Source organism: Electrona antarctica (assembly GCF_951216825.1).
Source record: "Electrona antarctica genome assembly, chromosome: 13".
Taxonomy (NCBI): Eukaryota; Metazoa; Chordata; class Actinopteri; order Myctophiformes; family Myctophidae; genus Electrona; species Electrona antarctica.
Window position 1 is genome coordinate 4,308,075 of NC_136794.1, and position 21,111 is coordinate 4,329,185.

General features: G+C 43.3%; 1 protein-coding gene across 1 annotated transcript in view; it reads right to left on the reverse strand.

The window, feature by feature from the left end:
- Positions 1-606: 606 nt before the first annotated feature.
- Positions 607-21,111, reverse strand: part of LOC306935585 (HSPB1-associated protein 1 homolog) — a 27,386-nt gene continuing 6,881 nt past the window's right edge. Inside the window, exons 3-7 of the mRNA XM_079518683.1 lie at positions 20,845-20,914; positions 18,511-18,682; positions 10,570-10,653; positions 8,968-9,081; positions 607-4,031 (exon numbers count right to left, since the gene is read on the reverse strand). Of these exons, the coding sequence (XP_079374809.1) occupies positions 3,438-4,031; positions 8,968-9,081; positions 10,570-10,653; positions 18,511-18,682; positions 20,845-20,914 (1,034 nt within the window). The 3' untranslated portion in view covers positions 607-3,437. The remainder of the gene's footprint in view (positions 4,032-8,967; positions 9,082-10,569; positions 10,654-18,510; positions 18,683-20,844; positions 20,915-21,111) is intronic.

A 21,111-nucleotide genomic window follows, 5' to 3' on the forward strand; every position in this document is an offset into this window, starting at 1 on the left:
AACAATTGAGACCTTTGTCAAATTGTCATATAATTGGTTCAGGAATATAAAAGAAGACATATCACAGGTTGTTTTCTAGATTTGCACAGAGTGCACAGTATATAATTTTATTTGAGGATCTAAACAGACAGGAAACGGTTGGAAGTCTCGCGATACTTGGTACGTTCAGAAAGGTGCTTTGTGCTCTTTAGATACCATACCTCTATAAAATTACACAGTGTACACATCGAAAAGCACAGCAGACAATAATGTGCTACATGTCTTCTGTTATTTTCCAGAAGCAATTACTTTACAAAAGGTCTCAGTCATTCAGAAATAGTGTTTGTTCATGAGCTGGTCACTGAGCTCTCATTGACTCCAGTGCATTCTGCAACTTCCGGGTGTAGTTTGGCTTCCATGAAAGCATGCATGAAAGTGTCATGGCGTGGTGTTTTAACCATTATTCAGAAAAATAGCAGATCTACAAGCTCATAGCGCGGCACCGAGTTCCGTGTTACAAGCTTGTAGATCTGCTATTTTTGAAAAATCATGAAAATGTGGCGCAAATCTTTGAATATATTCTTTCACAGTGAACGTTTTGAACTCAAATACATCTTTGCTTCCGGGTGGCTGGGGGGGGTCGCTTGAACAACATATTTTCAGATGGTGGTCCGCGGCCAAATACAGATAATGCTGGGGGTCCTTGACATGAAAAAGGTTGATCACACCACTGACATAGAAACATAGGTTTTTCAGAAAACTGTCAGGATTTAGAAGACATTTGTCCTCAGATCTAAATGGGTTTATAGCCTCACGTTGCGATACTAATCTAATATACCACTGCGCTGCACTGTGGGGGCAACATGCAGTGCAGGCAGACGAAGTCTGGTTGCGCCAGGCTGGTCTCAATATGCAATTAGCCTACTTAGACGAGTCACAAGTTACCAGGTTTACATATTTATTATATGCCCATGGAATGAATAGACAGGAACTTAGCACCTTCCATAGTTCCGTCAGTGGGCTGAACTGAGATGTAACGTGGGTGGTGGTGGTGACTAGGGATGGAGCTTGATAACCGATACCCGAAAAAAAATCAGAAAACAAGCTTATCGAGTGCCCGTTAAGGGCCGTTATCAATAAGCTTTGGGCTTATCAAGCCTGTTATCGAGCATAGACGGCCCAAGACGTCATGTTTAAACAATCAAGACGAGAGGTGTTCAACATAATCGCCCACGCTGGCACAAACATGTCTAAAAGTGTGTTGATACCTGCCAACCGAGTAAACAACATTACGCTTTTAAAGTCACTGTCTGTACACATATTAACCAGTTAACAGTTCCTTTAATATTATTTTATTGGTAAAAAGGTCAATTGCCTTCCGTTTGTTAGAAAAGTACTGTAGTTGAAGGCCCTAGTAAAAGATACTGGTTCTGTTCAGAATTTATTGTCTCCCGTCTTTCCACAAAATAGTAGAAAATGCTCGATAGTGGCCTCGATAAGAACCAGGCTCGATAAGGTGCCTCGTTATCAATACAAATTAACGCGCTCCATTCCTAGTGGTGACCGACTGGCAGTTGAATCAAATAAACTGCTTTTGGGCTGAAAAATGTAATTACAACAGTATATGGCAATTTAACAAAAAAAAAAATATATATTATCACAATTGATTAGCTTAAAGACATGACCAGCCACTAATTCTTATTCCTGTTAAATTTCACATTGTTCCTTCAACAATATTTTTGATGGTATTGAAAAATCAGGATTTATAAATACAAATAGTGAAATACCTTGATACCAGCCAGGCCTACTTTTTTCTTTTTTTCTAAGCTGCTGAAAGAATGAAGTGATAAGTTAAACTACATAGAAGCTGTATTAATTGATAAACTGGTTCAGTTTACATAATGTGCCAATTATGGGACCCACAATACTTGATAAAAAAAGGAAAAGTATAATTATTTACTAATTCTGGGAGACATTTTTGTACTGTTGAAAGTATGAAATAAAATGTATTTTCCTTTTTGCCATTTAGTACATGATGCATATTATTTTCTTTTTTAATTCATATTTGACCACTCCTTCCCTGCCAAGATAATTCTTTTCATATTTGAATGAACCATTAGAAGAGCATGCAAGCGTCAGGCCTCAGCAGTTTGTCATAGCTCGGTGAGTAAACCTCTCCCACAAGTCCATTTAAAGACATTGTTAATCCATTTTGGCGGGAACCCCTTTTGGTGTTTGAAGCATTATGTTATGCTTTAGCTGTTGAAAAATAGCAGATCTACAAGCTCATAGCGCCGGCACTTGTAGGTCTGCTATTTTTGAAAAATGTGGCGCAAATCTGAATATATGAATATATATTCTTTCAGAGCGAAGGTTTTTAACTCAAATCTTTGCTTCTGGAACAACATATTTTCAGATGGGGGTCGGCGGCCAATTTCATATAATCTTGGAGGTCCTTGACATGAAATAGTTTGAGAATCACTGACATAGAAACATGGGTTTTTCAGAAAACGGTCATGATTTAGAAGGCATTTGTAGAATCTGGTCAGTCCAAAATGGATTAAGAGGAGAGAACGATGAACAACAAACTAATAACTCAGGCTTTAGCCACTGCATTCCCTTCTCTAAAGATCCATGACGACCAACGTAAAACAACACTGAACAGACAGAACAGTACGCTGGACCTACCATATCTATCACTCTTTATACAGCCTTTATCAATCACAACCCAACGTGACCGACCGGGCCCTCGTTGATAGAAATGTTCACAACACATCTCATTGCAACACATTGTGTGCTTGTTAGATCAGCTATTTTTTGGGGGGGGGGGAAAGAGATGGAGCCAAGCCCAGTCAAGTTTATTAAGTAGGGTTTAATGTCCCCAGTATACAAACATAAGAGGCATCGTTCGTAGCCAGGTTGGCTGTATATTGCTAAACGGTCAATATCCTACCGTGCACAGTATAATTTCAGTATAACCTGTTTGTAATTATGTCAAATCCTCAAGTTAAGTTGATCTGGACTCACAAGCTTTATAAATGAATATTTCTTCATGAATAGAAAGGTTAACCCATTTTCGGTGGGAACTCTGTTGGGTGTTTTAAGCATTATATTATACTTTAGCTATTGAAAAATAGCAGATCTCCAAGCTCATAGCGCGGCACCGAGTGCCGCGCTATGACCTTGTAGGTCTGCTATTTTTGAAAAATCGTGAAAATGTGGCGCAAATCTTCATATATTATATTCTTTCAGAACGTTTTTAGCTCAAATCTTTGGTTCTGGGGGGGTCCCTGGAACAACATATTTTCAGATGGGTGGTCGGTGGCCAATTACATATCTTTTTGGGGGTCCTTGACATGAAAAAGGTTGAGAACCACTAACATAGAAACATAGGGTTTTTCAGAAAACTATCACGATTTAGAAGACATTTGTAGAATCGTCCTCAGGTCTTAAAGGGATTAAGGTGCCGTGGTGACACTGTGACCTTGCCTCTGCCTCTCTAGCAAAAGCTCAGTGACGCAAGCGACGACATCGGGATGCACCAGACAATCTATCAAGTCATTGGTGGTGATCGAGAACCGTGGATTCACGTGAGTGGAATACACGGCGTCGGCGTCGTCCTCTGCCCTTTCAGCTGCCTCCTTCTGGTGTTCTGGAGTCCTGTCTGTTTCACAGCCACTACGTTCCTGCGTCTCGCGCGGCTGCAGTCGGCCAGCAGTGGGCACGGCGACGGGCCTGCTGGTCTGCGGTGCTCCATCTGGGCCATCTGATTCACGCGCATCCGTGTGCTCGCCACGGGGCACGGGGATGAGATGAGGCCCGAATGGAACGGCACAGGACGACGACGACGCAGTGTCCTGTCCGGAGGACGAGCCGCTGTTCTTTTTCTCCACCCCGCTGGAGTCCCGCTTGACCGCTGCTACTCCGGAGTGGTGCATCGTGGTGGGTTTGTTGCTGCTGTGCTGCCCACTACACCTCTCTCTCTCCATGCAGGCCTGCACCGCCAGGTTCACATAACGCATGTTCTCATCGTGGGACGCCACTCTGTCGTCCTGTGACAACAAAAAAGGTTATGCAGAGGTTGTTATTATTATAGTAGCATCCTTTAGTACAGGGGTTCCCAAACTTTTTCATGTCAAGGACCCCCAAATTGACACTAATTAGCCCGTGGACCCCCCATTTGAAAAGATATGTCAGGGACCCCAATAAGAAGATTTTTACGGCTCTAGCAGAGAATCTCAACCCGGTTTAATTTCAAGGACGGAATTTCAATGGACGCCCCATTTAATGGGTTATCTCTGGGAACCCCAATTTAGATTAGAATCAATGTTAATTTAACTCTGAGAGTGTAAAAATGGAACAAAACGGGCATTTGTACACTCTCAGAGTTACAGACCCATAAGGGTCCATTTGGTTCCAAACTATCATTTAGCTGGGGACCCCCTAGAACTCCCTCAAGGACCCCTAGGGGTCCAAGGACCCCACTTTGGGAACCACTGCTTTAGTATTCCTGTTTACATCTCATTTACGTTGTGTACTGCATGTCTAATCCAAGTTGACATTGGTGGTAACTAGAGCCTGAACGATGATTTTGGATAAATTGTGGAAAAATGCAAACATTTTTAATTCTATTTGAGAACATTTAACTTGCAAAAAAACAAAAAACAAACAAACATTGTATTTAACTTCAAAAGGGTCAAAATAGCAGATCTAAAAAGCTCATATTGGGTTCCAACACAACATTTGTGTTTTCACAACATTGTGAAAACTCTATTAGTGGTTAGAAATCGGGACATATTGCCTGCATAATTGCCGATATAGCGATGTCGTGAAAAAGTCAAATGATGGCCTATACTGTATATCAGCCAAACAATATATATAGTGGTAACTGATAACCACCATACGATATTGTACAATATCTAAACGGAAAGCCTCTTCTAAATGGAAAGCTGGTCTGTTATAAGGGTCCACTGGTGGGAAACCGCCCAGCTTTGGAAAGAATCCAAGCATTCAATCGTTGACTGAACTCAACTCTTGAGAAAGCATCTGGGTTAAAGTCTGTGTTTCAGTCTCTCCATACAGCACAAGGCTTTACACTTTCTCTGGAGTCTTGCCAAGTAGGGAAGAATAGTTCCTTCTGATCTGTGCCTCTATATCCCAGTCTGGGCGGGAACCCCTTTTGGTGTTATATTTTAGCTATAGAAAAATAGCAGATCTACAAGCTCATAGCGCGGTCTGCTATTTTTGAAAAATCGTGAAAATGTGACGCAAATCTTCTTTTTTTTATCCCACGATTTTGTAACCCATTTTTTCACCCGTGTCAATTATATAATGTGATCCTGGGCTCTACACACCCTCCGCCAACCTAGTCCCCATATATGGGGGACATGGGGAGAGCAACGGACTTGAACTCATGCTTCCTTCATGCCCGAGTGTCCAAGTTGCTCCTTTACATGTGACAGGGGGGAGTTTCTCTGGTTGGACGTAGCGCGTGGAAGGAACACGTTATTCCAACCAGTTCCTTTCCCCTCCATCAGGTGCCCCGGCTAACCAGGGGGAGGCAGTTTAGAGACCAGGATTACTGCATGTTTTTTGTGAGGGTACCTACCCTAGGGGACACGGGGAGAACATGCAAACTCCACACAGAAAGGCCCTTTCGCCAACCCCTGCCTCGGGTATGGGCACTGATGACACGGAGGAGGAAACACGCCGCCAGCACCCACAGCGTCCCGAGCGGGAATCGAACCCAGGACCTTCTAGCTGTGAGGCAACAGCACTACCAACTGTGCCACCGTGCCCCCTAGCGAATGTTTTAACTAAAATCTTTGCTTCTGGGGGGGGGTCCCTGGAACTACATATTTTCAGATGGGGGGGGGGGGGTCGGCGGCCAATTTCATATAATTCTGGGGGTCCTTGACATGGAATATTGAGAACCACTGACATAGAAACATGAGGTTTTTCAGAAAACTGTCATTTGTAGAATCGTCCTCAGGTATAAATGGGTTATACCACCTCAGGCTCTTGACTGTACTGCAAATACCGCCGTCCTCTGGAGGAGGAACCGATGATGTGTGAGTTCTGGTGTGGTAGAATCTGTACCAGAGGCTTTCAACCTTTTTAGACGGGGAATGAGTGACGAGAGAAAGTGAGACTTTGTCTGCATGTGGATCACTTTTTTTTAGCTGTGACCGACTGCGCAGCTATAGGTCAGTCCAAAATGTTAATGTGAAAACTAAAGCCGTTTGCAGCTTCTTTCTTTCTTTTTTATTTTGATTTGACTTTTATTTAGCACAGTATAGAGCAATACATTAACCGGTTTTGGGCGGGAACCCCTTTTGGTGTTAGCATTATGTTATGCTTTAGCTATTGAAAAATAGCAGATCTACAAGCTCATAGCGCGCCACCGAGTGGCGCGCTACGAGCTTGTAGGTCTGCTATTTTTGAAAAATCGCGAAAATGTAGCGCTAATCTTTGAATATATATTCTTTCGCAGCGAACGTTTTTAACTCATATCTTTGCTTCTGGGAGATGGGGGGCTTATAAGAGGCCTCTACCTATATAAAATACAATAAAGACATTAGAACAATATATAAATAATTTCCAGAAGACATGATTGCAGTATATACAAAATCTACAACATAATTCAAAATACTTGATAATCTAAGACGAGAAGAGATGAGAAGAGAATACAAACTATGATAATTAAGTAATTTGGTCAATCAGAAGAACCTTCAATTTGTTCTTAACCCATTTTGACATGAGATTCTAAAACTGTCTTCTACATCCTGACAGTTTTCTGAAAAAGCTATGTTTCTATGTCAGTCGTTCTTCGATTTTTCAAAAATAGCAGATCTACAAGCTCATGAGCTTGTAGATCTGCTATTTTTCAATAGCTAAAGCATAACATAATGCTAACACCAAAAGGGGTTCCTGCCCAAAATGGGTTAGACAAGTTCAGAGAAGAAAGTTGTAAACCAGTCGAATATTTGTCCCAAACTGTAGTACCTCTGTATCTTAATGAAATAGAAAACTGACCATGACTAGTACGATAAAGGGGGAGATGGAGGTGAGTAGCCTGTCTTTCAGCATCGCTCCTCAGAGACGAGCCGTCTAGAAGCGTGTTTTTTAACATGTTTTTGCACTTGAAGGAGGTGTCGGGTGTTTCAGTGCTTCTGGCACTACGTCCCCTTTTGACCAATAGAATGTCATGGTCCATTAACACGGAATCACGACGGGAACACCTTTTGGTGTTTTAAGCATTATGTTACACTTTGGCTATTGAAAAAAATAGCAGACCTACAAGCTCATAGCGCGGCACCGACTGCCACGCTACGAGCTTGTAGATCTGCTATTTTTGAAAAATCGCGAAAATGTGGCGCTAATCTTTGAATATATATTCTTTCGCAGCGAACGATTTTAACTTGCTTCTGGGAGATGGGGGGCCGGCGGCCAAATACATATAGTTTCTGGGGTCCTTGACATGAAATAGTTTGAGCACCACTGACTGACATAGAAACATAGGTTTTTTCCAGAAAACTGTCATGATTTACAAGACATTTTGTAGAATCTGGTGCCAGGTCTAAATGGGTTAACCCAGTTTTTCACAACCTGGGACCCTTTATATGTTATCAATGTGATATCAGTCCAACCTGTCATAGTCTCATAGAACACTATATAAATATAGCTAACTCCCACATGTAACATCATTGTGAAGCACAGTACAGGAGAACAGAATATCTAACTTAATTTTCCAGGCCTCTATAACAATAATTCAGCGTAATAATCGAGTCTCTTACTCCTACGTGCCATGCCCCAAAACAGGCAGTGCAGCAACAATAAAGAGTGGTATAATTCCATTCCAAATTTAGTACCAACGTTTTGCGTGGGTTGTTGTCTTGCCGTCGAAGCACCAGTAGACCTGGCCTTACATCAGGCGTGAGATACATGCCAACACCAGCACTCTGTTTAGAAGCCTTGGTGTTCGAGATGTTTTGGGCTTTTTGCATAGCAGTGCCAATTCCCCCCCATCGTCCCAACATAAAATGCCCATTTAGACTGCAGGACGATTCTACTTAATGTCTTGACTGACACTTTTCTGAAAAACCCTATGTTTCTATGTCAGTAGTTCTCAAACATTTTCTTGTCAAGGATCCCCAAAAAATATATGTAATTGGCCGCCGACCCCCATCTGAAAATATGTTGTTCCAGTGACCCCCCCAGAAGCAAAGATTTGAGTTAAAAATAGCAGATCTACAAGCTCGTAGCGCGGCACTCGGTGCCGCGCTATGAGCTTGTAGATCTGCTATTTTTCAATAGCTAAAGTTTAAAAGGGGTTCCCATCCAGAATGGGTTAATGCAAACTTGCAGCCATCTCTATTTGAGAGTCTGCTTCTGGATTTAGCCGGTCTTTTTATATTTTATTTCATTTTATAAGACAAATTATTAAAAGCGTTTTTGGTGACAGGCCCTGCACACTGCTACACCCCCCTTATGGCCAATCAGCGAGAAAGTCGAACAGACAAGGCAGATACAAAGATGGAACGGCGTAATATTACCTCCTCGTCCTTGGCAGAGGTAAAGATGATGTATTATTCAGAAAGCTGTTATGTTAACCCATTTTGGGCGGGAACCCCTTTTGGTGTTCCCATTATGTTATACTTTAGCTATTGAAAAATAGCAGATCTACAAGATCTGCTAAGAACTTAAGAACTCTGCTATTTTTGAAAAATCGTGAAAATGTGCCTCAAATCTTTGAATATATGTTATTACAAAGTGAACATTTTAACTCAAATCTTTGCTTCTGGGGAGGTCTCTGGACCAACATATTTTCAGATGGGGGGGGCGGAGGCCTATTACATATAATCTTTGGGGTCCTTGACATGAAAAGGGTTGAGCACCACTGACATAGAAACATAAGGTTTTTCAGAAAACTAGGCCTGACGTCAACTTAAATGTTGACGTCAGGCCTAAGCGGGTTAAATAGCTTACCTCGGTGGGGTTGAGCCACTTGTCGGTGTTGTCGCTGCCGGGCGTAGTTTTCAGGGCACAGACGACAGCTTTGGTCACGGCCTCGCCCACTCTGGCCTCATCATCATCCACTTCCTGTCCAGAGGAAGAGGAAAAGTCGAGTGAAAAGAAAAAGCACAAAAAGATGACGTCCAGTCCAGTGGGTTAAGGTCAAGGAAATGAAACCAATATGTAGTCTGGGATTCATTCAGGACCTGCTGGGGCAGTTCGTAGTGTCTGTGACCTGAGACTAGGCTAGAGAGTGGCCTGCTTTCTTTCTTTCTCTATACACCGAGACATGTCGCTGGAAACGCACGCACGTTTTTCTAGCAGTTTTTTAGATAGACATGCATTGTAGGAGAAAGAAGGGACACCCGCACACCGCCACTTGCTAGGTTCAAGAGCATTTACTTCTTAAGAGAGCAACGTTTCGGTCTTGCGACCTTCCTCAGGCTTCAAATCAAATCAAATCAAATCAAATCAAAGTTTATTTGTATAGCACATTTACATTGACCGAAGACAAACCAAAGTGCTGAACAAGAGCATGTAAACAAGAACAGAGCAACAACAAGAGCATGTAAAGAAAAGAAAAACAAAGAACAAAGCAACAAGTGAGAGCAGAAGTATATACAAACATGGTATAAGAAGGGTATGCGTTTTCAGGCAACATTAAAAGCCAGGGAGAAAAAGTGTCTTTATTTTATTTTATTTTTTTAAAGATTTAAAAAACCCCAGGGACTGGGCAGAACAAATGGGAAGGGGCAGGGCATTCCACAGTGTGGGACTTGAGGACTTGAGGCTTGAGGAAGACACGTTGCTCTCCTAAGAAATAAATGCTCTTGAACCTGACAAGTGGCGGTGTGTGCGGGTGGTGTCCCTTCTTTCTCCTACATTGTATGCCTCGTTACCATCGCACCTGCTCCAAATTGCCTACCGGGTAGTGACCGGAAGTCATCTCTCTATAGATAGACATGCATAAAAGTTCAAATATTCCCACATTTTAACCCATAGTCAGGGTCAAGGACACCGCTACATTTGCCACGGTGTTTCATGAAGTGTCTGCGCATGTAGCGAGTTCTAGCGACATATGGCGTCTCAGCGTAATTGTGCCCCTAAAACGCAATAAGTAGAAATTTTGGCCGTGTATGTCAGTGGTTCCCAAAGTGGGGTCCGGGGACCCCCAGGGGTACTTGAGGGAGTTCCAGGGGGGTCCCCAGCTAAATGATAGTTAGGAACCAAATGGACCCTTATGGGTCTGTAACTCTGAGAGCATACACTCTCAGAGTTAAAATTAACATTGATTTTACAATAAAAAAATTGGGGTCCCAGTGATAGAAATGCCATTAAATGGGGGTCCGTAGACTAATGCATGTCAAACTGGGGGTCCTTGAAATGAAACGTGTTGAGAATCACTGCTAGAGCTGTAAAAAATCTTCTCTCATGGGGGTCCCTGGCAGGCATGTCTCTTCAAATGGGGGGTCCACGGGCTAATTAGTGGGGGGTCCTTGACATGAAAAAGTTTGGGAAACCAGTGGCGTATGTGACGTCTTTTCATTAGAAAGGGGGTTCAAAGGTTCAGCTCACCAACTCAATCCAGGTGTTGACGCTGACCGTGACGGGATCGACCGACTCCACGTAGTGCCACCAGTGTCTGGGGACAAACAGCACCTGAGGAGAAATAAAAGAACCAATAAGCATTTAACCCATTTTGGTGTTTTAAGCATTATGTTATACTTTAGCTATAGAAAAATAGCAGATCTACAAGCTCATAGCGTGCCACCGAGTGCCGCGCTATGAGCTTGTAGGTCTGCTATTTTAGAAAAGTCGTGAAAATGTAGTGCAAATCTTTGAATATATATTCTTTCAGAGCGAACGGGACACACACACACACACACACACACACACACACACACACACACACACACACACACACACACACACACACACACACACACACACACACACACACACACACACACACACACACACACACACACACACACACACACACACACACACACACACACACACACACACACACACGATAAATATATGATATATATATATGATAAATATTTTGAGAACCACTGACATAGAAACATAGGGTTTTTCCAGAAAACTGTCATGATTTAGAAGACATTTATAGAACCGTCCTCAGGTGTAAATGGGTTAAATGTCATGAGAATCATGATGTCACACATTACTACTATGGTCCATAAACTAGAGACAGTTGTCAATTGTTTGTAAAAAAACATTTTAGTGCATCTATTGGGGACATAGCTGTAGTTACAGGGAGCGTCCATGTGAGGGCAGCATGTGTCCTTGACTCCTTTTCCATTCATAAAGTCTCCCATTAAAAAAAAACAAAAAACAAAAGGCAAGACTTATTGATTTCTGGTTTCTCGGCTGTCCTAATTAATTCATGTCCTGCACCTTGGCCAGAGAGGAGGAGGAATGCTGCATGCTTGGGTTTGAGTTGCTTAGTTATTATGCCCGTGTCTCAATATCTGGTTGGGGGAAGTGATGTGTATATACTGTGGCAGTTTCTCATCTAAGGTCACATTCCCACCTAATACTTCGGTAGACTCGATGCCAATGGGTGGAGAAATTGGGATTCTTGCATATTTAATTTGCTGCGGTTTGCCTTCACACTGTCATCCGCAGCAATTGGAAACGCAGCAGGGGGACCTTTATCAATCTAATCAATGTGTTGCATTCATAAACTAGCCTACACAGTGAAATTGTGATAAAATTATACTCATAACGTGCATGTGTCGTTCCGTCTGGGACTGGACCCCCCCCCCCCCCCCCTTTCTCTCTCTCTCTCTCTCCGCACGCAGCTACGCACTGTTCTTTTGGGCATGGAGGCACAGCGCTGAGTGCAGTGATATAACAGACAGCAGCGCAAAATGTTTACAAGTTTATCGAGATGAAAGTCCCTACTCCCCAGTCCCCACACAGTGACAGCACTCCATGTTTACGGCACGCACAGACAGACAGAATATTCTTTGATACGCATTATGATTCGAATGAGCCTTCACACCTGCCAAACGAAGTGCACTTTCTGCCAATGCGCAGCAGGATTCGTTTTAATCGCAGCAAAGCTTTCTGGTGTGAATGTCACCTTAAACAACGGGTGGAATATTGCTATGATCTTTGGCACTGATAGGGGCCAACTGGGACAGGTGTGTGAGCTTGTTACAACAAAACTACACAGATGAATTAATAATAATAATAATAAACTTTATTTATATAGCACCTTTTTTGACAGTGTCACAAAGTGCTTAACAATATACAATATACAAACAACAGTGTTACATAGCAATCAAACAGCAATAAAATGACATTATGAAGGGAATTAAAAGCAAACATTGGTTATCGGTTTAAAAAGGCTTTCCTATAAAAGTGGGTCTTTAATTTAGTTTTAAAAATAGTCAAGGAGCTAATAGACCTCAGGTCAGATGGCAGGCTGTTCCAGAGCCTGGGAGCCCTGCTTGAAAAGGCCCTATCCCCCTTTGTCACCATTTTCGTTCTCGGCACCTCTAGTAGGGCTAAGGTAGAGGACCTTAATTGGCGGACAGGCTGGTGGGGTTTGATAAGATCCGCTAGGTATTGCGGTGCCAGGCCATTCTGAGCTTTAAAAGTCAGTATTAAAATCTTAAAATCAATTCTAAAATTTACAGGGAGCCAGTGTAGTGAGGCCAGTACCGGGGTGATGTGTTCAGATTTCCTTGTTCCAGTGATGAGTCTTGCAGCTGCGTTCTGTATTAACTGTAGGCGGTGTATGGATCCTTTGCTAAGTGATGAATAGAGGGCGTTACAGTAGTCCAAACGGGATGAAATGAGTGCATTGACAACTTTGTGAAGGTTAGGGGTGGAAAGGACTGGTCGGATTCTGTAGATGTTGCGTAAGTGAAAAAAACAAGTGCGAACAACGGATTTAACCTGGGCCTCAAGACAGAGGTCAGAGTCCAGCAGTACACCCAGATTTTTGGCTACTGGTGTGACATTTGCTGACAAGGAGTCGAGACAGTTTTGTAGGTGGGTTCTGGAGGTGAGAGGGCCAAATAGGAGAATTTCAGATTTGTTTGTGTTCAGTTGTAGGAAGTTTGAAGACATCCAGCTTTGAAGCTCAGCTAGGCAGGCATTGAGGGATGATAGACAGTTGGGGTTGGAGGTGTTGAGTGGCATGTAAATTTGGGTATCATCTGCGTAGCAGTGGAAATTTATGTTGTGCTTACGGATTATTTGGCCTAGGGGGAGCATATATATGGAAAAGAGTAGTGGACCAAGAATTGAGCCTTGGGGGACACCGTAGATGAGAGGGGCGGAGGTGGAGATGGCATTTCCAATCTCGACAGAGACAGTTCTTGCTGTCAAATAAGATTGTAAGAGCTGGAGCGCAGTGCCACCCAGCCCCACCCATGACTCCAGCCGGCTCAACAGGGTGGGACTTTGAATTGGCGGTAATAAGAGAGAGCAGGTCCAGGCCTCTAAACAAAGTCGGTTACCCATCGTTCAGAATCAGACAATGCTTTGTCCTTCAGTTGTTTTGTATGAACGACCTCATTAATAGTCTGGGCAAGTGGGCCCTCTCTAGTGCTTACTGTTTCACTCGTTCAGACCACATGAACAAAAAATCCCACAGAAAATAGCAGATGTGTTTAAGCTCACAGCACGTCTCGCTGCAAAGCTTTCAAGCTTATAGGGCTGGGGCGGCGGCGGTGGTTCAGGGGTAAGAGTGACCGGATGGGAATCGGCGCAAGGTCGCCAGCTCGAACCCCGTGGGCTCCCCCAGAGTCGGCGTCGAAGTGTCCTTGAGCAAGACACTGAACCCCCTAATAGAGGGTATGCGCGTGACATCATCATCAAACCTGGAAGTTACGCAAGAATGTCTACTGAGTGGCAAAAAACTACTTTCTGGCCTTGACAACCCATGCATCCAAACAGAAAAGTCCTATCTGATTGCATTGAACAACGTTAAACAATGTTAAACTCACTTTGCATGTCACTTTGCCACTCGATGTGCCATTCACTTTAAGCATGCGCATACCCTCTATTGCTCCTGATGTGCTGGTTGGTGCCTTGCATTGGTTTCTGCCGCCACCGGTGTATGAATGTGTGTGTGTGTGTGAACGGGTGAATGTAATGCACAATCTATGTAAAACGCCTTGGATAAAGGCGCTATATAAATGCACCATTTACCATTTTACCATTAAAGAGATTGGCTATTTTCGACAAAGAGATTGTGTGTGTTGAGTGAAAGTATATAGACCAAGTATAGACCCTTGGGGAATCTTGGTCAATTAAGTATAAAGGTATTACAGTGATGTAAATAGGTTTTCAATGTATTGAGTCCCGGGATGCAGGGATGGTCTTTTAGATGAGTCCCAGGGACATTTTATGAGTCCCACTTCAACCACGTTAGAAGTCATATTTTTACATTTAACTCCCATTTGCAGCATTTAACTCCCATTTCATTTTATATGGTTATAATGTGGTTATATTCATGTAGAAAACAGAAGAAGAAATGGTTATTATAACTAAAGCTAGCAAAATAAACTAAAACAGTACAGTAGTACAGTAGTGCATCCCGTGGATGCAGAGGTCGTTGTTTTATTGCGTCCCTTAACTATAAACTGCGTTTTGGGATGCAAATTGCACCCTATTTTAATCTCTTTATTACTACTACTAGAGTTCAGTCAGCAGATTACACTTCTGTTTTTTTCCACCCCCTCAGACAATTTGTGCAGAAACTGGGGACAGTTGTGTTTGGCGGTTGCCGATAGGAGGGTGTTTAGTTCAGTACGCTTCTGGGATCTAGTCGCCAGCAGATAGGAGGGTGTTTAGTTCAGTACGCTTCTGGGATCTAGTCGCCAGCAGATAGGAGGGTGTTTAGTTCAGTACGCTTCTGGGATCTAGTCACCAGCAGATAGGAGGGTGTTTAGTTTAGTACGCTTCTGGGATCTAGTCACCAGCAGATAGGAGGGTGTTTAGTTTAGTACGCTTCTGGGATCTAGTCACCAGCAGATAGGAGGGTGTTTAGTTTAGTACGCTTCTGGGATCTAGTCACCAGCAGATAGGAGGGTGTTTAGTTCAGTACGCTTCTGGGATCTAGTCGCCAGCAGATAGGAGGGTGTTTAGTTTAGTACGCTTCTGGGATCTAGTCGCCAGCAGATAGTGAGCGAGATGGACGGCTAATTGCTCTGTCACTGTTTTGACTCTTTAACCCACTTTTGGTGTTTTAAAGCATTATGTTATACTTTAGCTATTGAAAAATAGCAGAGCTTGCAGAGCAAATAACGAGCTTGTAGGTCTGCTATTTTTGAAAAAAATCGTGAAGATTTAGTGCAAACCTTTGAATATGTATTCTTTCAGAGCGAACGTTTTTAACTCAAATCTTTTGCTTCTGAGGGGTCATATTTTCAGATGGGGTCGGCGGCCTATTACATATATTTGGGGTCCTTGAAATTAAATAGTTTGAGAACCACTGACATAGAAACATGGGTTTTTCAGAAAACTGTGGGTTAAGAGCATGAGAGAGTACTGCTAGAATCTGAACAAGGCGTCAAGAGAGAGAGAGGGTGTTGTCGAGAGGAGTAGACGAGAGAGAGAGAGGAGCGTTGTCGAGAGGAGTAGACGAGAGAGAGAGAGGGCGTTGTCGAGAGGAGTAGACGAGAGAGAGAGAGGGCGTTGTCGAGAGGAGTAGACGAGAGAGAGAGAGGGCGTTGTCGAGAGGAGTAGACGAGAGAGAGAGAGAGGGTGTTGTCGAGAGGAGTAGACGAGAGAGAGAGAGGGCGTTGTCGAGAGGAGTAGACGAGAGAGAGAGAGGGTGTTGTCGAGAGGAGTAGACGAGAGAGAGAGAGGGTGTTGTCGAGAGGAGTAGACGAGAGAGAGAGAGGGTGTTGTCGAGAGGAGTAGACGAGAGAGAGAGAGGGCGTTGTCGAGAGGAGTAGACGAGAGAGAGAGAGGGTGTTGTCGAGAGGAGTAGACGAGAGAGAGAGAGTGGAATACATAAAAGAAAGCCCTGCAGAGTGACCTGGAGTAAATCAGAGTTACTGGCATTTGAATAACACAGTTAGCCGAGAGGCCATTTTCTTCTAATCATATCAGACACTTTTTGACAGCGCCATACTTCATTTTAGAACTTGCTTATCACATTCAATTTCTTTTTCCTGAAATGATTTATTTTTATTGATGATATTGCATTTTGTTATTCTTCGTGTCGCGTCTATGAATTGATTGCATAATAGGGCCTACATGGAAATAAGAGCGCAAGGACATTTTTTTTGTGCTATCCCTTTTGAAGTGTTGAGTGTACTCCGTTTGCTGTTTTTACATTTATTTTAAATGTTTTTTTTTGTGGCTTTCGCCTTTATATGTTTTATGGAGGGACAGACAGTAGGCTGAAATGGGGGAGAGAGATGGGGGGGAAGACATGCAGTAAAGGCCGTTGGGTTCGGGAGTCGAACCCGCGGCACACTGCCAGACTGGATTACCAGCCAAGGTGCCTGGACCGCTGAGCCACGGCCCAGGCCTGTTTTTACATTTATGTTCAATAAACAATCCAATTTAATCAATCAAGCAATCAATCAATCAATCAAATCAGTGCTGACCTGGTTCTGAGCAGGAGCAGACAGGGGTGAATTTGAAAATAATTGCCTGTTGTCGATCTATTGACCCGAGTCCTGACCCTGCTAACATTCCACTTAGATGTCTAAAAACTGGACGGCGCAGACTTTAATAGCGTAGTGTACCTTTCAAATTTCGTCTCCATTTTGCACACTCACAGTGTATATCTTCTGAGAGTGTGTTACTGAAAGTGCCAGAATTGATTAGGAACAATCGCATCACTAATCATGACCATTGTCTTTGATTCACACTGGAATCAACAAGTCAACCAGTGTTGTTTTTGGCAGCAAATTTTAGTTTTAGTCATAGTCTCTTGAATAGTTTTAATTTAGTTTTAGTCACATTTTAGTCACCTGGAATGTTTTAGTGTTAGTCTAGTTTTAGTCGACTAAATCTACAGTTGATTTAGTCGAACAAAATGTATTTTTTGGCGGGCCTTGATGCCGTCGTAATGACTGTTTTTTCCCACTTTGCTGAAAATAGCCGATCTACAAGCTCACAACGCGTCGCGCTGCGACGCGTTGTGAGCTTGTAGATTTTCAACTATTTTCAGCTATTCAGCTATTTTCAACTTATTATAAAATGACTTATACTGGATCTCTTGTCCACTAGTCCCTTCCTAACATTTTAGTCTAGTTTTTATTTGTTGACGAAATTGTCAGTATATTTAGTCTTAGCTTTAGTCATCATAGCTTAGTTTTTATTTAGTTTCCATTTAGTTTTCGTCAGTGGAAAAAGGTAGTCGACGGACATTCTTCGTCTTGGTTTTAGTCGACGGAAACAACACTGAAGTCGACATTCCTATGTATAGCTTTATTGTACGCACAGTTCTATCCAGCGCTGTAACCATGTAATAAAAGCAGGGTCTCCTAACATAAATCCAAGTCGAAGCAAATGCTCATGAATCAAGAAGGCTAACAGCTGAAATGACATGCAATTTAATACACTCGAGTGCGTCGTGTTTCTGACACAGCAATTTCTTTTGCAATTCCTTGGAGAGAAATTGTTGTGCACTGTTGTGACGAAAAGAGAGCTGAGCCAGAAGGCAAAGCTCTCCGTCTTCGTTCCTACTCTCACCTATAAGGTCATGAAGTGTGGGGTCATGACCGAAAGAATAAGGTCGCGAATACAAGCGGCCGAAATGTAACCTCGCCTCACCAGGCTTTCCACCTTGGAGGAAAGCCTGGTCTCTGTTCCAAAAGTGCTGTGGTCTGGAATGGATGATATTGTTACGTCATGTTGTAGTATTGTTTTGTAGTCGACAGGCAGGAACCATCTAACGGAACTTCCTTTTCCCTCAAACCGGAAGAATAACAATAAAAGCTCTCGTAGCCTGTAGCTTTTATTGAGAAAAATCGGTTTGAGGGAAAAGGAAGTTCCGGAAGATTGATGACTACAAAACAATAGTAATACTACAACATGACGTAGCGATATCACCCGCTCCCGACCGGTTCATAAACCCGAAATGGAATGCTGCCCAGGCTAGCCGAAATGAGTTTTCTTCGACGGGGTGGTTGGCATCTCCCTTAGAGATAAGGTGAGAAGCTCAGTCACGCGAGAGAGACTCTCGAGTAGAGTCGCTGCTTCTGAGCTTGGAAAGGAGCCAAGCTTAAGGTGGTTCGGGCATCTGGTTTTGATGCCTCTCGGGCGTCTCCCTAGGGAGGTCCTCAAGGCACGTCCCACTGGGAGGAGACCCCCGGGGGCAGACCAAGGCGCATTTGGAGGAATTACATCGACTCCCTGGCCTTGGAACGGCCTCAGGAAGTTTACTAATGTTGTTCTGGAGAGGGAAGTTCTGGAGCTCTCTGGTGGAGCGGTTGCCCCCGCGACCCGACTACGGATAAGCGGTTGAAGATGGATGGATGGATGGATGGATGGAGAAACCGTACTGACCTGTCCAGGGTGCAGAGTGACGACATGAGCCCTAGCCGTCCTGAAGGCAGGGCATTTCTTGAGGTCCGGTCGCAGGACGTCCACCTGACTGAAGACACTGGACTCCTCGTAAGGGATCCTGGTCGGGTACAGGCTGGCCGTGTCTTCGGGAGGGAACAGGTGCCAACGTTTCCTTCCATAAAAATACAGGAAAAAACCACTCTTGTCAAATATGACTGCAGGATACAAAGCTAAGTGGAATTATAATGTGAAATAAACTCAATGGCCGCGATTCTTTATTTAGAAATGCAAATAAATAGAGCACCAAAGTCTTGACGTCAATATCGGTAGAGGGCGCAAATCCATGGGTTCATGTACTTTTTATTTGCATTGTAATCGCCATAGGGAGGATTTTAGACCATGTCATCCCGGCCGTTTCACTCATATGGATATGAAGAATCAACTGACTGAGAGAAAACGCTATTGCTACTGCTACTGAATTCGTTTTTCGCTAGAAACAGACGGTATCAAATATGAGTGACTGACGGTCGCAAACGATACAGAGACACCTCCCTGACAATAACGCAGAGACAGCTTGTTTATTTTTGGACAACAACGCTTACATGAGACGATTTTAAGATGACCCCATGTTATTCTCTATAGAGAAATGACTTCCGTGAACCAGGGGAAACCAGGGGATGAGCGAGTGACGTCAGAACTTCGGCACTCTATGCAGTTACTGTATCGTAACGTACCCCTTGTCATGTGACTATTTGAGCCCCACCGGCTCATCGTCAGACTAAAGTATAAAATATGGCATTGATTAAAATATAATAAATACAAGAAAGTTTAATATGGAGATACAAGGTTTCTTTCTGACCGACAGCTACAAAATGTAAGTCCTGTTCATTGTTGTGTAATTTGGAAAGACTTAAGTACACACAATTACAAGGACATGCAATTGACTAAAAACATCAAAACAAACAGTGTTAAGACAAAATGTCATGATAAAAATGGTGAATGGCAAATGGTCAAATCTAGAAACGGTATTTTGCCGATAGTGTGAATGTACACTACAGTACTGTACGTTATTAAAGTCTTGTGTCTCATGTTTCTACATCAGTCGTTCTCAAACATTTTCATGTCAAGGACCCCCAAAAATATATGAAATTGGCCGCCGACCCCCATCTGAAAATATGTTGTTCCAGGGACCTCCCCCAGAAGCAAAGATTTGAGTTAAAAACGTTCGCTCTGAAAGAATAATAATATCCAAAGATTTGCGCCACATTTTCACGATTTTTCAAAAAATAGCAGATCTACAAGCTCGTAGCGCAGCACTCGGTGCCGCGCTACGAGCTTGTAGATCTGCTATTTTTCAATAGCTAAAGTACAACACAATGCTTAAAACACCAACAGGAGTTCCCGCCCAGAATGGGATAAAGTTCATTCAAAGTTCAACCGATTTTCCCCCGTCGTCACAAAAGCCTCAAATCGACAGCCCCGTTTATATTTTCACAGATTGTCACCCAGAGGCATTTTTCCCTTCCAATTCAGATCACCTCCAAATGAAAAGGAAGAGCGTCGAGACCCAAATCACAAGAAACGGGGGAGATGAAAATCGTTCGGGGGAGCCACTTGGGTAAAGCAGAGAGGAGACGGATACGATACAAAGGGACCTTTTATCTTCTTTTGTCATAGACCCGCACTATACGTTCCACAATGGAGGCCTGCCGCCTCCTAACCCATTTCGGGCGGGAAGAACCCCCTTTTGGTGTTTTTTAAAGCATTATGTTATGCTTTAGCTATTGCGGCCATAGAATACGCACATCGACAGGCTAGGTGCTGGGCTAAAGAAACTTCAGTAGATATTGGATGGAGCCCGCACACCACAGGTACAAGAAAGACGTTCTTTATTGAAAATTCTGACAACGTTTCGATCTATTTGATCTTCATCAGGTCATGCTATAGCTATTGCTTTAGCAATATGATTTAGCTATTGAAAAATAGCAGATCTACAAGCTCATAGCACGGCACCGAGTGCCGCGCTATGAGCTTGTAGATCTGACAATGTGCCTGAAATCTTTGAATACACGTTGTTACAGCAAGCGAGTTTTTAACTCAAATCTTTGCTTCTGAGGGGGTTCCTGGGACAACATATTTTCAGATGGGGGGGGGGGGCATACACAGATAATTTTTGGGGGTCCTTGACATGAAATATTGAGCATCTACTGATACAGAAACATGAGGTATTTCAGAAAACTGTCAGGATTTAGAAGATTTTTTTTTTTTTTAATTTCGACGTCAGGGCCTAAATGGACTAAATCAATGGCATCTTCAGCTCTTATCTCCCATCACCTCAACTCTGGGGGGTGGGAGGGGGAGGAGGAGAGGAGGGGTGCCAGAAATGACTCGTCTTTGTCTGAGGCTATTGGTGGCACAGACAAGACCACACTCTGTGCCTAAGTGTGCTCATGTCATGTTGTGCCCTTTTGATCTCTATCATCGGTCATTGAAGGAAAATAGCCGCCCGCACACCTTCGCTCTCCATCACGCGCTGATGGAGAGAGAGGGGAGTTTGCTCGTCTCTCAAGAGCGCTGTCTAGTCCATGCTGGGAGAGTTGA